The 18,090-nt window shown below is 47.3% G+C and overlaps 1 protein-coding gene across 1 annotated transcript in view; it reads right to left on the bottom strand.

Annotated features, from left to right (window-relative positions):
* The window catches only part of LOC126215284 (acetylcholine receptor subunit alpha-like), a 703,987-nt gene that overhangs the window by 64,899 nt on the left and 620,998 nt on the right, over window positions 1–18,090 (bottom strand). Inside the window, exon 6 of the mRNA XM_049941973.1 lies at window positions 1,773–1,941. Within this exon, the coding sequence (XP_049797930.1) occupies window positions 1,773–1,941 (169 nt within the window). The remainder of the gene's footprint in view (window positions 1–1,772; window positions 1,942–18,090) is intronic.

Below are 18,090 nucleotides of genomic sequence, written 5' to 3'. Positions count from 1 at the left end.
ACTCGAGCAATATCAACCCGATACAACATTTCGTTCCACACTCTCTGTAGCATATCAGGCTTAACAGTTTGGATAGCTGCTGTTATTTCTCGTTTCAAATCATCAATGGTGGCTGGGAGAGGTGGCCGAAACACCATATCCTTAACATACCCCCATAAGAAAAAATCGCAGGGGGTAAGATCAGGGCTTCTTGGAGGCCAGTGATGAAGTGCTCTGTCACGGGCTGCCTGGCGGCCGATCCATCGCCTCGGGTAGTTGACGTTCAGGTAGTTACGGACAGATAAGTGCCAATGTGGTGGCGCTCCATCCTGCTGAAATATGAATTGTTGTGCTTCTTGTTCGAGCTGAGGGAACAGCCAATTCTCTAACATCTCCAGATACTGTAGTCCAGTTACAGTAGCACCTTCGAAGAAAAAGGGACCAAAAACTTTATTGGCTGAAATGGCAGAGAAAACGTTCACCTTAGGCGAGTCACGTTCATACTGAGTTGTTTCCCGCGGATTCTCAGTGCCCCATATACAGACATTGTGACGGTTGACTTTCCCGTTAGTGTGGAAAGTTGCTTCATCACTAAACACAATCTTTGAAACGAAAGATTCATCTGTTTCCATTTGAGCAAGGATAAAATCACAGAAATCGATTCTTTTAATCTTATCAGCTGCAGACAGTGCTTGAACCAATTTCAGACGTTAAGGTTTCATAACTAACCTCTTTCGTAGGAATCTCCATACAGTTGATTGTGGAATTTGCAGCTCTCTGCTAGCTCTGCGAGTCGATTTTCCTGGGCTGCGAACAAATGCTTGCTGGATGCGTGCTACATTTTCATCACTCGTTCTCGGCCGTCCAGAACTTTTCCCTTTGCACAAACACCCATTCTCTGTAAACTGTTTATACCAACGTTTAATACACCACCTATCAGGAGGTTTAACACCATACTTCGTTCGAAATGCACGCTGAACAACTGTCGTCGATTCACTTCTGCCATACTCAATAACACAAAAAGCTTTCTGTTGAGCGGTCGCCATCTTAGCATCAACTGACGCTGACGCCTAGTCAACAGCGCCTCAAGCGAACAAATGTACAACTAAGTGAAACTTTATAGCTCCCTTAATTCGCCGACAGATAGTGCTTAGCTCTGCCTTTTGTCGTTGCAGAGTTTTAAATTCCTAAAGTTGTGGTATTCTTTTTGAATCACCCTGTATTTGTCCAATGAATACCCGTTTATCATTTGCATTTCTTCTTGGTGTAGCAATTTTAATGGCCAGTAGTGTATATGAGTGGTGCCTATTCTCTCGAACATGTGCGAAAGAACAGACAACACTCTTATAGGTTGAGATGGAAGTCTGGTGGTGCAGTGGTGGATGATTCGGTCTCCATGCTGGATGTTGTGTGACGTGACTGCAGTCGCTGTCTGGGCACTCCGCTTCCAGTTGAAAACACCCATATTGCTAAAGTGCTGACGTCCACTGTAACGTCTCCAAACACCTTGTTCAGCGTTTCAGGAACACAACTGACCGTTTCACCTTCTGAAGTAATAAATTCAACTGCTGAACGCTGTTTTGTACATACGTCAATTTTGGTTATTTTTTAAACGTGAACAGTGCTGTCATCCGTTGATGTAGGACGCTGTTACAATAGTGGGTTGTAGAAGAAAGTTTCCGAAAGTGGGCCAGATTCGTGAATCCTGAATTACCATGAGGGAGAAATAGGGTAGGAGAAATTACTTTCTGACTAGCGCTTGCTGCTGCTGTGGCTTTTTTTTAAACACTTACCTTCTCCCCGCTGTCGGAGGGCAGGTAGAAGGTGAGCACGGTGAGGAACGAGATGCCCATGCAGGGGATGATGATGTTCACCGTGTAGAAGAGCGTCTTGCGGCGCATCGTGATGTTGAACGTGATGTCGAGGTACGGCTCGTCGCAGCACGTGTAGAACTTCTCGTTCCTGTAAGCGAACAGTCGATGTCAGGATCAGCAGTGCACGGGAGCAGTAGCTGGCTGGTGCCCATTTCGTGGCACTGAAATTACTGCTAATATTTGCAACAAATCTTAGTTGTGGGATGGCCGAGAAAGACTGCACAGAGTAAATGGGACAAGATGTTGCATGTACATCGTAATACGAAGATTAAAACGTTACTGGTGGCAACACTGCGACACATAATGGTTCAAATGGCTCTGAGCCCTATGGGACTTAACATCTGAGGCCTTCAGTCCCCTAGAACTACTTGTTCTTGTTGTGGTCTTCAGTCCTGAGACTGGTTCGATGCAGCTCTCCATGCTACTCTATCCTGTGCAAGCTTCTTCATCTCCCAGTACTTACTGCAACCTACATCCTTCTGAATCTGCTTAGTGTATTCATCTCTTGGTCTCCCTCTACGATTCTTAACCTCCACGCTGCCTTCCAATGCTAAATTTGTGATCCCTTGTTGCCTCAGAACATGTCCTACCAACCGGTCCCTACTTCTTGTCAAGTTGTGCCACAAACTCCTCTTATCCCCAATTCTATTCAATACCTCCTCATTAGTTATGTCATATACCCATCTAATCTTCAGCATTCTTCTGTAGCACCACATTTCGAAAGCTTCTATTCTCTTCTTGTCCAAACTGGTTATCGTCCATATTTCACTTCCATACATGGCTACACTCCATACAAATACTTTCAGAAACAACTTCCTGACACTTAAATCAATACTCGATGTTAACAAATTTGTCATCTTCAGATACGATTTCCTTGCCATTGCCAATCTACATTTTATATCTTCTCTACTTCGACCATCTTCAGTTATTTTGCTCCCCAAATAGCAAAACTCCTTTACTACTTTAAGTGTCTCATTTCCTAATCTAATTCCCTCAGCATCACACGACTTCATTCGACAACATTCCATTAACCGCGTTTTGCTTTTGTTGATGTTCGTCTTATATCCTCCTTTCAAAATACTGTCCATTCCGTTCAACTGCTCTTCCAAGTCCTTTGCTGTCTCTGACAGAATTACAATGTCATCGGCGAACCTCAAAGTTTTTCTTTCTTCTGTATGAATTTTAATACCTATTCCGAATTTTTCTTTTGTTTCCTGTACTGCATGCTCAATATACAGATTGAAAACATCGGGGAGAGGCTACAACCCTGTCTCACTCCCTTCCCATCCACTGCTTCCCTTTCATGTCCCTCTACCCTTATAACTGCCATCTGGTTTCTCCTGACAACAACGTACTCCTGAGTAGTCCCCGGCCGGAGATCAGAATGGGGGATTATTTTACCTCCGGAATATTTTACCCAAGAGGACGCCATCATCATTTATCCATACAGTAAAGCTGATTGCCCTCGGGAAAAATTACGGCTGTAGATTCCCCTTGCTTTCTGCCGTTGGCAGTACCAGCACAGCAAGGCCGTTTTGGTTACTGTTACAAGGCCAGATCAGTCAGTCATCCAGACTGTTGCCCCTGCTACTACTGAAAAGGCTGTTGCCCCTCTTCAGGAACCACACGTTTGTCTGGCCTCTCAACACATACCCCTCCGTTGTGGTTGCACCTACGATACGGCTATCTGCATCGTTCAGGTACGCAAGCCTCCCCACCAACGGCAAGGTCCATGGTTCATGGGGGGAGGCCCGAGAACTTAGAACTACTTAAACCTAACTAACCGAAGGACATCACACATATCCATGTCCGAGGCAGAATTCGAACCTCCGACCGTAGCAGTTGCGCGGTTCCGGACTGAAGCGCCTAGAACCGCTCGGCCACCGCGGCCGGCACGAGAGACAGGCCGTGTGGCGTACGTCACAGCACGTGACTTTACGGGTCTTACGACTGCCAGCAGCCGCCTCTGGCAGCGAGCGAGTAACTATTTCAGACGAATTTAGTAATTCTTGACTGCGTGTTTGATAGCACGCGACGAACTTGGCCTCGGGTTATACACTCCTGGAAATTGAAATAAGAACACCGTGAATTCATTGTCCCAGGAAGGGGAAACTTTATTGACACATTCCTGGGGTCAGATACATCACATGATCACACTGACAGAACCACAGGCACATAGACACAGGCAACAGAGCATGCACAATGTCGGCACTAGTACAGTGTATATCCACCTTTCGCAGCAATGCAGGCTGCTATTCTCCCATGGAGACGATCGGAGAGATGCTGGATGTAGTCCTGTGGAACGGCTTGCCATGCCATTTCCACCTGGCGCCTCAGTTGGACCAGCGTTCGTGCTGGACGTGCAGACCGCGTGAGACGACGCTTCATCCAGTCCCAAACATGCTCAATGGGGGACAGATCCGGAGATCTTGCTGGGCAGGGTAGTTGACTTACACCTTCTAGAGCACGTTGGGTGGCACGGGATACATGCGGACGTGCATTGTCCTGTTGGAACAGCAAGTTCCCTTGCCGGTCTAGGAATGGTAGAACGATGGGTTCGATGACGGTTTGGATGTACCGTGCACTATTCAGTGTCCCCTCGACGATCACCAGTGGTGTACGGCCAGTGTAGGAGATCGCTCCCCACACCATGATGCCGGGTGTTGGCCCTGTGTGCCTCGGTCGTATGCAGTCCTGATTGTGGCGCTCACCTGCACGGCGCCAAACACGCATACGACCATCATTGGCACCAAGGCAGAAGCGACTCTCATCGCTGAAGACGACACGTCTCCATTCGTCCGTCCATTCACGCCTGTCGCGACACCACTGGAGGCGGGCTGCACGATGTTGGGGCGTGAGCGGAAGATGGCCTAACGGTGTGCGGGACCGTAGCCCAGCTTCATGGAGACGGTTGCGAATGGTCCTCGCCGATACCCCAGGAGCAACAGTGTCCCTAATTTGCTGGGAAGTGGCGGTGCGGTCCCCTACGGCACTGCGTAGGATCCTACGGTCTTGGCGTGCATCCGTGCGTCGCTGCGGTCCGGTCCCAGGTCGACGGGCACGTGCACCTTCCGCCGACCACTGGCGACAACATCGATGTACTGTGGAGACCTCACGCCCCACGTGTTGAGCAATTCGGCGGTACGTCCACCCGGCCTCCCGCATGCCCACTATACGCCCTCGCTCAAAGTCCGTCAACTGTACATACGGTTCACGTCCACGCTGTCGCGGCATGCTACCAGCGTTAAAGACGGCGATGGAGCTCCGTATGCCACGGCAAACTGGCTGACACTGACGGCGGCGGTGCACAAATGCTGCGCAGCTAGCGCCATTCGACGGCCAACACCGCGGTTCCTGGTGTGTCCGCTGTGCCGTGCGTGTGATCATTGCTTGTACAGCCCTCTCGCAGTGTGCGGAGCAAGTATGGTGGGTCTGACACACCGGTGTCAATGTGTTCTTTTTTCCATTTCCAGGAGTGTATCTAGCCACTGACGTCGCACGACTTTGCATTTATGACGTAGTATGACAAGCCCTTGGTCGCTGCAGACGTGGGAACGTCTACGTCTACATCTACATCTACTTATACATGACTACTTTGAAATTCACATTCTTCAAACCTCCCTCAGCGTATTTCTCTACTATTCCGCCGCGCGGGGTAGCCGAGCAGTCTCAGGCGTCTTGTTACGGTCCACGCAGCTCCCCTCGTCGGAGGTTCGAGTCCTCCCTCTGACATGGGTGTGTGTGTGTGTGTGTCGTCCTTAGCGTAAGTTAGTTTTAAGTTCGATGAAGTAGTGTGTAAGCTTAGGGACCGATGACCTCGGCAGTTTGGTCCCATACGACCTTACCACAAATTTCCAATTTTCTACTATTCCACTCTCGAATAGCGCGAGCGAAAAACGAACCATTAAATCTTTCTGTATGAGTTCTAATTTTTCCTATTTTACTATGAGTATGATTTCTCCCTATGTAGGTTGGCGACATTAAAATATTTTCACATTTACAGGAAAATGTGACTGAAATTTGAGCTCACCGCAGCGAAAAACGTTTTTGTTTTAATGATTTCCATCCCACGTCGACGATACTTCGTCGGTTCTGTCCTCCTGTAAATATCATTTCTATGCCGACGGCCTCCAGCTCTACCTAAGCGTCAGACCTGAAGATGTAAACACTGCAATCGCTCAGATGAATGATGATCTGTCTTCAGTAGTGACATGGGCGAAAAACCTGGGGCTTAAACTAAATGCAAAAAAGACGCAAGTAATCTTAATAGCCCATCAGAAATTAATAAGTTCAGATTTCCGCGAACGGCTACCTCCTATTCTGCTCGACGGTACTCCAATACCGTATCAGAAAACAGTGAAGAACTTGGGTGTAACTTTGGATGAGCATCTCAACTGGGCGGAGAATACAGTCGCAGTGTGCCGAAAGACGTCTGCTTGTCTCTATGCTCTCAAAAAGTTTCGGAACATATTTCCACAGGACTTGAAACGCCAGCTCGTGCAAGCACTCGTTCTACCGAACCTCCACTATTGTGATGTGATTCAACAAGGCATGAGTAGTGAAAACAAAAGACGGCTAGAGCTAACCATGAATGCCTGTGTGCGTTACACCTGCAACATTCGCCGATATGATCGTGTTAGTGCTGCATACTCCCAGCTAGGGTGGCTGCGGCCGGACAAATTGCGTGACTACCACACTCTATGTCTACTCCACCGACTCCTCGTCGCGCAAGCACCCCAGTACCTTGCTTCAGAGATTAAAAACCTGTCATGCCATCATAATCGAAACACGAGGTCACTCTTATTTGGTATCCTAACTGTGCCCACTCACAAAACAAAAACTTTTGCAAACTCCTTCTCAGTTGCCGCTGTCCGCCTCTGGAACAAACTGCCCCTTACCTTGCGCAAAATTCAATCTCCTGCTGCTTTTAAGAAGAAGTTGAAGCATTTCCTACTATCATCCTCATAAAGTTCTCCACAAAATTAATATACAAGGCCAATCCTCTCATCTGTCAAATAGCAAAGCTAGCGTATCCTATCTTGCTCCTGAGATGCCTTCCTCTTCATCTACCTCTATTAGCCACACAATCTTCTTTTCCTTTATATTTCCTTAGTTATGTTTCATCATGGCTCTCTATTCTTCTCCTCCCTTCGCCATGAGTCTCCCTCATACTCCCTGCTGCCAGCACTCCCATATAAAATCTGTCTCTTCAATAATGTCTAATTATAACAGTACTTATGATCTACGAATATAAACTCTATATGTATGTATTTTTCCAGGTGTACCTTTCAAATTGTTTATTTCACTTTTTATACTAGATGTAGTTTAACATGCCTACAAAAACGTATGAATGTAAAATAAGTAGAATGCCTGGTTAGATGTAAGAGAGGGCCTGATGGACCTAATCTTGCCAGGTTAAATAAATCAATAAATAAATAAAAAAAATAAAATAATATATCCATGGCACTCTCTCCCCTACTTCGCGATAATACAAAACGGGCTGCTCTACTTTGAACTCTTTCGATGTCCGGCGCCAGTCCTATCTGGTAGGGATCCAATACAGCACAGCAGTACTCTAGCAGAGGACGGACAAGCGTAGTGTGGGCAGTCTCTACCTTCCGCCTCATCAAAACTGAGATCATTAGCTTCGATTCTCCGTGACGGTTGTCTATTGGAAAGTCTGATTTCGCTCACAGACTCCACTGGAAGCTCTAGCAGCTTTCTGTCCTCGTCAGTCAGTTATTGAGCTGAAAACGGACGGAATTAAGCTAGAAACAGGGAAATGGAAGTTGTAATAACTGGTTGGACTTCAGACAAATGTATCGAGCAAAACAGCTCTATTTCAATATAGAGAAACTTTGATGCCGTGCCATGTTTTATATGTAAGTACTAGGTCGATTTTGTTGAAGGATTTTTATGTAGTAATAAAATTTGGAATTTTCCGAATAAAATGGTACATATATCACTTATAAACACATATGGGAAGTATTTTATTTAATATTTTTAAATATAATCTACACCGTTGTGGCCGAGCGGTTCTAGGCTCTTCAGCCAGGAATCGGGCGACCGCTACGGTCGCAGGTTCGAATCCTGCCTCGGGCATGGATGTGTGTGATGTCCTGAGGTTCTCCAGTGCGGATGCACTCACATTGCCAGAACTCTTACGGGAATCGGTCGATTGACTGCCGCGAGTGATAAGTATAGTGGACAGGAGCACTACAAATGTAGTGTGTGGACAGTAAGTTGAAAATGTGGGTCTCACGGGGAGCGTGAAAAGGATAAGTGCCTGCAGTCGCACTATCCTCTGTGTCGTCGGTGGCTCAGGGGGTGGGGGGGGGGGGGGGCGGGGTAGAGCGTCTGTCATGTAAACAGGAGATCTCGGGCTCGAGTCCCGGTCGGGGCACACATTTTCAACTGTAAGCAGCTAAAGGTGTGGATTTCATTGTAATTTCATTCTTCGAGAGCTGCAAGATCACCAGTCTTCATACAGAATCTTAGGAATTTGACAGTTTGGTGAATAGATTACATTAAGATAATAATTAAAAACTGTACTGGGAGGTGGAACCAAGAAGAGTGGCACATATGCAGACTGGACAATAAGACACAGGAGAACGAATTAGAATGTAAAAAAAAAAATGACGGAAAATCCTTAATGCCTATAGTGGTCGATGCAGTCATCTATAGGAATGTGCAACGCTACAAAACTGTAGCGAATTGCAGGATGACCTGCAGGGGATAGACGGTTGGTGCAATAATTCCCAGTTGACCCTAAGCGTAAAGAAATGTAGCATATTGTGTCTGAATAGGCGAAAATACCGTCCGAACAGGCCTCGGAAGGCCCAATAGTACCGACCGACCGCCATGTCTTTCACAGCATATTTGCGTCACTGGACGTGGATATGGAAGTGCATGTGGTCAGCACACCGCTCTCCCGGCCGTATGTCAGTTTACGACACCGGAGACGCTACTTCTCAATCGATTATCTTCTCAGTTTGAGCCGGCCGGTGTGGCCGTGCTGTTCTAGGCGCTTCAGTCTGGAACCGCGTGACCGCTACGGTCGCAGGTTCGAATCCTGCCTCGGGCATGGATGTGTGTGATGTCCTTAGGTTAGTTAGGTTTAAGTAGTTCTAAGTTCTAGGGGACTGATGACCTCAGCAGTTAAGTCCCATACTGCTCAGAGATATTTGAACCATTTGAACCTCAGTTTGCCTCACAAGGGCTGAGTGCACCCCGTTTCTCTGTCGATAGTCAAGCTTAGAAGTTGCGCTGTAATGTTTGGACAACTAAATAAAGTGTTATGTTTGGAGTGTAACTGACACCCGCTCATTCTGGCCCACTTCCACAATTCCTAGTACTTGTCCTGCCCTGCGGGCTTAGCAGGGCGTTTCATAGCCGGACACTGTGCTACCACAACCGCCTAAACTAACAAACAGCGTGGCCGCAACGGAGATCTTTTCTTCGTAAATGACAGCTTGAAACCACGGCCTCCGCTCATAATAACTTGCAGCAAGTTGGTTGATCCACCAATAGTCTTCTACAGCCGGCCGGGGTGGCCGAGCGGTTCTAGGCGCTACAGTCTGTAACCGCGCGACCGCTACGGTCGCAGGTTCGAATCCTGCCTCGGGCATGGACGTGTGTGTTGTCGTTAGGTTAGTTAGGTTTAAGTAGTTCTAAGTTCTAGGGGACTGATGACCTCAGATGTTGAGTCCCATAGTGCTCAGAGCCATTTTTTTTTTAGTCTTCTACACACGCGTTTCCTCTCTCCTAACAGTGATACTTCAGTGCCGATAAATTTTAAGGTATATGACGTTGGTGATCTATAGACACAGTTAAAATGCAACATACTGAAGCACCACTCCTCACCTAAATTGTCTATACCCTGAAGAAGGCTGCTGCAACAGTTCTGAGACGTCGGTGTTTTAAGTATTCTAACAAGGGAACCTCCCCATCGCACCCCACTCACATTTAGTTATAAGTTGGCACAGTGGATAGGCCTTGAAAAACTGAACACAGATCGAGAAAACAGGAAGAAGTTGTGTGGAACTATGAAAAAATTAATAAAATATTCAAACTGAGTAGTCCATGCGAACATAGGCAACATCAAGGACAATGGGAGTCAAGAAGCGCCGTGGTCCCGTGGTTAGCGACAGCAGCTACGGAACGAGAGGTCCTAGGTTCAAGTCTTCCCTCAAGTGAAAAGTTTAATTTTTTATTTTCAGTTTATGTGACAAACTCTTATGTTTTCGTCACCTTTTTGGGAGTGATTATCATATCCACAAGAAAACCTAAATCGGGCAAGGTAGAAGAATCTTTTTACCCATTCGCTAGGTGTACAAATTAGGTGGGTCGACAACATATTCCTGTCATGTGACGCACATGCCGTCACCAGTGTCGTATAGAATATATCAGACGTGTTTTCCTATGGAGGAATCGGTTGACCTATGACCTTGCGATCAAATGTTTTCGGTTCCAATTGGAGAGGCACGTCCTTTCGTCTACTAATCGCACGGTTTTGCGGTGCGGTCGCAAAACACAGACACTAAACTTACTACAGTGAACAGAGACGTCACTGAACGAACGGACAGATCATAACTTTGGGAAAATAAAGAAAGTAAAATTTTCAGTTGAGGGAAGACTTGAACCAAGGACCCCTCGTTCCGCAGCTACTCACGCTAACCACGGGACCACGGCGCTCCTGGGCAGAAATTCTACTTGATGTTGCCTATCTTGCGCATGGACTACTCAGTTTGTATATTTTACTAATTTTTTTCATACTTCCACACAACTTCTTCCCGTTTTCTCGATTGATCTGTGTTCAGTTTTTCAAGGCCTATCCACTGTGCCAACTTATAACTAAATGTGAGGGGGGTGCGATGGGGAGGTTCCCTTGTAAGTGTTTTGTAAGATGACGCGATTGTACGCAAGGAAGGATTTAAATGAGATTGACACCGCCCGCTGAAGAATGCGTATTTATAGAGGATGAGGTGGTATAATCGGCCCCCACTTTGATTTTTTATACTTCCTCTTCTTCTCTTTTACTAAACGGGGACCTAGAAACGACGGAGAGGCTTCGTCCCGCGCAGGAGCCCTCAGTGGTTCACAACCTCACAACAGGCCACAGCAGTCCACCCACCCCACCGCCGCCCCATACAGAATCCAGGATTATTGTACGGTTCGGCCTCCAGTGCCCCCCCCCCCCTTTCCCGCAGGAACGTCACATATCAGACGAGTGTAACCACAAATGTTTGCATGGTAGAATAATTACGGTGGATGCATACGTGGAGACGGTGTTTGTGCAGCAATCGCTGACACAGTGTAACTGAGGTAGAATTAGGGCAGGGCTTCACAACATACGTGCTCGCGGAGCAAGCTGTGAGCAGCAAGGCGCGAGCTCGGAGCAGCGCGAGCACGCTACCCCCACTACTGGACCAGAGCGGAGAGTGGGGAGAGTCACGTGGGGCACAGAACAGCTGCCGCCAGTCACTGTAAATCCGCGCCCACCTGCAGGGATATCACTCACGAATTATTACTGGGGCAAATGAAACAAATAAAGGAGAATGTACACGTGCCTCATAATTTTATTAGCTTAGTGTATACCTCTGCATTCGTATTAATTTGTGAACTGTTACACAATGAAAGGTGTCACTGAAGTGTGGGATTCTCGGTTATCTTGTACTTTTTGCCCTTTACAATTGCGTCTATGTTCGGAGTAATTGTTCTTGTGCATTTTAGGCGCAGCGTGCAGTTTAAATTTCGATCAGACAATGCGTTTCTCAGGTGCGTCTTGTTACATTTCATTGCAGAGAACAGTTGTTCACAAACATACGTGGAACCGAACATTGATATTATTGTAGCCGCCAGTTTGTGCAAACGAGGAAATCTATCCCGAGGGAAGTGTCTGTAAAATTCCAAAATGTTTTTCTTGTTCTGAAATTTATCTCTGTATTCTCTGTCACACTGCAGGTCAATAATTTCTTGCTGCAGCTCAGGACGAATCTCTTAAATATTCGCTGAATATGGAGAGAACAGATCAAAATCACTGTCTAGTGCTGTCAGATCTTGAAAGCGCTGATTAACTAAACTATGTGAATAACATTCACAGTCTTTGTGACATCTTGCATGGATGATAATTTAGGAAAATGAGCTAGGTTTCCTGTTTCCAGCTGACTCACCCAGAGTGTCAACTTCATTTTAAAAGCTCGTATTCGATCTATGAAATGAGTTGTGGTGTCATCACCAGACACCACACTTGCTAGGTGGTAGCTTAAATCGGCCGCGGTCCATTAGTACATGTCGGACCCGCGTGTCGCCACTGTCAGGATTGCAGACCGAGCGCCCCCACAAGGCAGGTCTCGAGAGACGTACTAGCACTCGCCCCAGTTGTACGACGACATTGCTAGCGACTACACTGATCGAAGTCTTTCTCTCATTTGCCGAGAGACAGTTAGAATAGCCTTCAGCTAAGTTAATGGCTACGACCTAGCAAGGCGCCATTTGTACCATTGCATGTATCTCAAGATAGTCTCACTTGTATCATCAAGAATGGTGTATACCAAAGGACGATATAAAACTTAAGTGTTCTAGTAGCTACGTTCTTTTCTTTATCACATTCATTACGAATCCTGTTCCAGACTTCGCGCCAGTCGGCGTGTGTGTACGTGTGCCCTTTCGGCTACTGTCACTGTGGACTGGCTGCCTTGTCAGTCCACTACATGAGTAATTAGCAAATCTTTACCTTGTAGTAAAATGTTCAAAGCATTCAGATGGCTAGTTAAATCTGCTACGAACGCGATATCACATTCAAACGTGCGCGCGCATTTCCCCTCCCTCCCCTCCCTCCCTACTCCGCGACCTTGCACCTGCTCGCGAGCACGTGCCTGAGCAGACGCGAGTACTCGCGCTCAAAACTGGCCAGTTGTTAAGCCCTGAATTAGGGGAACCAGCCCGCATTCGTCGACGAAGATGGAAAACCGCCTTAAAAACCATCCACAGGCTGGCCAGCACACCGAATCTCGACATCCGCCGAGAGGATTCGGCGACCGGCACGTCTTCCCGCTCTGGAAGCAGCGCATTTTTTATACTTACTGTCCCAGTTTCTTTCCTATCTACATAAACGTTGATGTGCACATACTATGATATGTCTTTATGTATTTATCATCCAATTTTGCACCAATTATACATGGGCCACAAATATGATTTTTATGGAACGCTTACAAGCTGGAAAAAAAAAAAAACGTTGTGTTGGTAATTTGAGCCCATTGGGATACAGTCAAGAGATTAAATCAGAACTTACAAGGTAAACAGTTTTACTGACTCAAATATAATTATAAGAGTGTAGAATGTGGAACTTTGTTGGGAGATCATCCTCGCACTTAAATTTATAAAAAAAAACATGTTTATCAAGATTCAGGTATCTCCAATATTTTGAAAAACTCTGTGATTTACAAAAATCACATACATAAATGTCAGTCCCGCAGCCAGGCGATAAAACTGGCTTCCTTCCGATTTTTCGACTAACTACCTCTTCGAAAGGCAAGTCAAGAGGAAGGCCATTTGAAGCGTCGCTCTAGACACAGAACGATTTTGCTCCCCTTTTTAGGCTACATACACTCCTGGAAATGGAAAAAAGAACACACTGACACCGGTGTGTCAGACCCACCATACTTGCTCCGGACACTGCGAGAGGGCTGTACAAGCAATGATCACACGCACGGCACAGCGGACACACCAGGAACCGCGGTGTTGGCCGTCGAATGGCGCTAGCTGCGCAGCATTTGTGCACCGCCGCCGTCAGTGTCAGCCAGTTTGCCGTGGCATACGGAGCTCCATCGCAGTCTTTAACACTGGTAGCATGCCGCGACAGCGTGGACGTGAACCGTATGTGCAGTTGACGGACTTTGAGCGAGGGCGTATAGTGGGCATGCGGGAGGCCGGGTGGACGTACCGCCGAATTGCTCAACACGTGGGGCGTGAGGTCTCCACAGTACATCGATGTTGTCGCCAGTGGTCGGCGGAAGGTGCACGTGCCCGTCGACCTGGGACCGGACCGCAGCGACGCACGGATGCACGCCAAGACCGTAGGATCCTACGCAGTGCCGTAGGGGACCACACCGCCACTTCCCAGCAAATTAGGGACACTGTTGCTCCTGGGGTATCGGCGAGGACCATTCGCAACCGTCTCCGTGAAGCTGGGCTACGGTCCCGCACACCGTTAGGCCGTCTTCCGCTCACGCCCCAACATCGTGCAGCCCGCCTCCAGTGGTGTCGCGTGAATGGAGGGAAGAATGGAGACGTGTCGTCTTCAGCGATGGGAGTCGCTTCTGCCTTGGTGCCAATGATGGTCGTATGCGTGTTTGGCGCCGTGCAGATGAGCGCCACAATCAGGACTGCATACGACCGAGGCACACAGGGCCAACACCCGGCATCATGGTGTGGGGAGCGATCTCCTACACTGGCCGTCGAGGGGACACTGAATAGTGCACGGTACATCCAAACCGTCATCGAACCCATCGTTCTACCATTCCTAGACCGGCAAGGGAACTTGCTGTTCCAACAGGACAATGCACGTCCGCATGTATCCCGTGCCACCCAACGTGCTCTAGAAGGTGTAAGTCAACTACCCTGGCCAGCAAGATCTCCGGATCTGTCCCTCATTGAGCATGTTTGGGACTGGATGAAGCGTCGTCTCACGCGGTCTGCACGTCCAGCACGAACGCTGGTCCAACTGAGGCGCCAGGTGGAAATGGCATGGTAAGCCGTTCCACAGGACTACATCCAGCATCTCTACGATCGTCTCCATGGGAGAATAGCAGCCTGCATTGCTGCGGAAGGTGGATATACACTGTACTAGTGCCGACATTGTGCATGCTCTGTTGCCTGTGTCTATGTGCCTGTGGTTCTGTCAGTGTGATCATGTGATGTATCTGACCCCAGGAATGTGTCAATAAAGTTTCCCCTTCCTGGGACAATGAATTCACGGTGTTCTTATTTCAATTTCCAGGAGTGTATCTTGTTTATATCAAGTATTTTTTTTTCTTTGTTTTCTCTTACATGTTAACTCTTCACGGGCATCTGCAAACAAAACTGAGCAGAACCTCTGTACTGATAATAGTTTGGATCTTTTTTTTTTTTACTCATTTTGTCAGCACGTCCGCCCCGATAGCTGAGTGGTCAGCGCGGCGGTTTGCCACCCCAAGGGGCCCGGGTTCGATTCCCGGCGGGGTCAGGGATTTTCTCTGCCTCGTGATGGCTGGGTGTTGTGTGATGTCCTTAGGTTAGTAAGGTTTAAGTAGTTCTAAAGTTCTAGGGGACTGATGACCATAGATGTTAAGTCCCATAGTGCTCAGAGCCATTTGAACCATTTGAACTTATCATCTGTGGTCATCAGTCTCCTAGAACTTAGAACTACTTAAACCTAACTAACCTAAGGACATCACACACATCCATGCCCTAGGCAGGATTGGAACCTGTGACCGTAGCGATCGCGCGGTTGGCCGCGGTGGTCTAGCGGTTCTAGGCGCTCAGTCCGGAACCGCGCGACTGCTACGGTCGCAGGTTCGAATCCTGCCTCGGGCATGGATGTGTGTGATGTCCTTAGGTTAGTTAGGTTTAAGTAGTTCTAAGTTCTAGGGGACTGATGACCAGAGATGTTAAGTCCCATAATGCTCAGAGCCATTTGAACCATTTTTGATGGCGCGGTTCCAGACTGAAACGCCTAGTACCGCACGGCCACACTGGCCGGCAGTGGAAAGAAGATAGCATCGCTGTTCTCTGGTAAAACTAGCAATTGCAGCTGGATGCTCTACAGGCGAAACTATGAACTAATATTCAATGAATTTTCAAACAGAATGCACCAGGTTGTTTATTAGATATATAGGAGGCCCAAATTACCCGCAGAGTCCCACGACACCACCATCAACTCTATCACAAATATCTGTTTTTCGTTTTAATTGTAGGTGAAGTTACGCTTTTTCTCCGAATTGGCCACATTTTCGCGAACCAGAAAGCTGCCAATGGCGACTAATTCAAAGCAGGAGCATAAGGGAGGACGGTTACTCATAAAATTTTAATTATTATGTTCAGAAATAGCTATGCGAGATTGAATTTTTCTTATCTTGTAGGCAGGTGTCTCCAGCCCTCTTAAACACTGGAATCCTCCCGCCCCAGTACCTCACCATGCCGCTGAGGGTGCAAAACACAACGGGGTAGCCCAGTGGTAAAATGGAGTTGAAATGAAATGTGTGTGAAATATTATGGGACTTAACTGCTAGGGTCATCAGTCCCTAAGCTTACACACAACCTAAATTATCCTGAGGACAAACACACGCCCATTCCCGAGCGAGGACTCGAACCTCCGCCGGGACCGTAAAATGGAGTACCACGCAGTACAACGTTTTGTTCGTTTGAAGGACAGCAACGGTGCAGCGATCTATGGTGAGCTGGTCGAAGTGTACGGCAATAATGCACTGTGAAATGAAACATTGTTGAGGTGCTGCAGTAGCGAAGGGCCAACTCGGGTTTGCGCCAAACCGGGTTAAACTGAGCTGAGACGAAAAATCTGAGATAACATTCAACGTCGTTCTCTCTCTCGCTCAACTTGCGATTCAGTTCAATTATCCAACTCGAGCTTCGCAGTTCCCCAATCGGTAATTGCTTGTACAGAGACGCGCGCGATGGGTGCTACTTAAGGAGCAGTTTTCGGCTTTCTCGGTTGAAATTCTGAAGATAGGCTTGTGAAAAACCTGAAATGTGCAATACAGATTTTGATGGCTGTCAGACGACCGTAAGGTAGCCATTGTTTACGATTATGACTGAATACTGCGCTACAGGCCGCAGAATCGGCCCTTTCGGCTTGAAACTTTGAAAATATAGTTATGAAATGCAAAGTATAAATTTTGGCAACAAGTGGTCGATCGTAATATACCCGCCAAGTTAGTCAAGAGCGCTAATGTGCTGCATCCTGGACTCGGGTAGGCGCGCCAGCCCCGGATCGAATCCGCCCGCCGGATTAACGACGAGGGTTCGTGACCCGGTCAGTCTGGATGTGGTATTTAGGCGGTTTTCCACATTACACTAGCTGAATACCGGGCTGGTCCCCATGTCCCACCTCAGTTACACGCCTCGCAGACATCTGAAACACATTCGCACTATTTCATGATTTATACTAGACGCAGACAGTTGGGGTACACTGATTCCATCCTGGGGGGGGGGGGGGGGTACGGGGTGGCGGCAGGAAGAGTATCCTTGCTAAATTCGATTGTAACCACGCCGACCCTACATCTACATCTACGTCTACATGATTACTCTGCAATTCACATTTAAGTGCTTGGCAGAGGGTTCATCGAACCATAATCATACTATCTCTCTACCATTCCACTCCCGAACAGCGCGCTCGAAAAACGAACACCTAAACCTTTCTGTTCGAGCTCTGATTTCTCTTATTTTATTTTGATGATCATTCCTACCTCTGTAAGTTGGGCTCAACAAAATATTTTCGCATTCGGAAGAGAAAGTTGGTGACTGAAATTTCGTAAATAGATCTTACCGCGACGAAAATACCTTGCCACAGGCCGCAAACATGGGTCTTTTCTTTTGAAATTTTCAAAATAGACTTGTTAACCATCCGAAGGTCGCTGCATAGATTTTTGACAGCTATCGGGCGATCGTGAGGTGGCAAAATTTCTGTTCACGAGTATGACTGCGCCTCACGGAACAGGCCACAGTTTTTGAAAACATCCGAAGTTTACAGTCCTGCCTTTACTGAGAGAAATAATGCTACAAAAATCATATGCAGTCACCCAGCAGTCACAACCAATGATGTCATCGACTCGCCAAATGTCGTGTGGAGTCACTGCAGTCACTGGTCTGCCGCTCCACATTTCGTCAGCCAACGATGTTCGTTCTTCAGCTTCGTTACATCAACGAACCCATCTCCTAACAGTGCTGATATCATTGCTGCAACTTGCACATGTTTCAGTCTTTCATGTACAATAATAGGCGTTTCACCTTCTGTGTTCAAGAATTCTATCACAGATCGCAGTTTTTTCTTTTTTTTTTGAGGGCGCTCAACTACTAAGGTCATTAGCGCCTAGTCACAAACGTTAGTGCACTAATAGCATAGAAAAACGCAAGGGGGCAAGAACAGAAAGTACTTACAAAGACACAGAGAAACAAAATAAAAGACTTAGATCGTTTTGGGCAAGTCCGTCAGTGGAATAAAACAAAGGACACGAGCAGC

This window comes from Schistocerca nitens, chromosome 12 (assembly GCF_023898315.1).
Source record: "Schistocerca nitens isolate TAMUIC-IGC-003100 chromosome 12, iqSchNite1.1, whole genome shotgun sequence".
Classification (NCBI taxonomy): Eukaryota; Metazoa; Arthropoda; class Insecta; order Orthoptera; family Acrididae; genus Schistocerca; species Schistocerca nitens.
The sequence above is the reverse complement of the archived record's forward strand: the minus strand, read 5'-3'. Positions and strand labels throughout refer to the sequence as shown.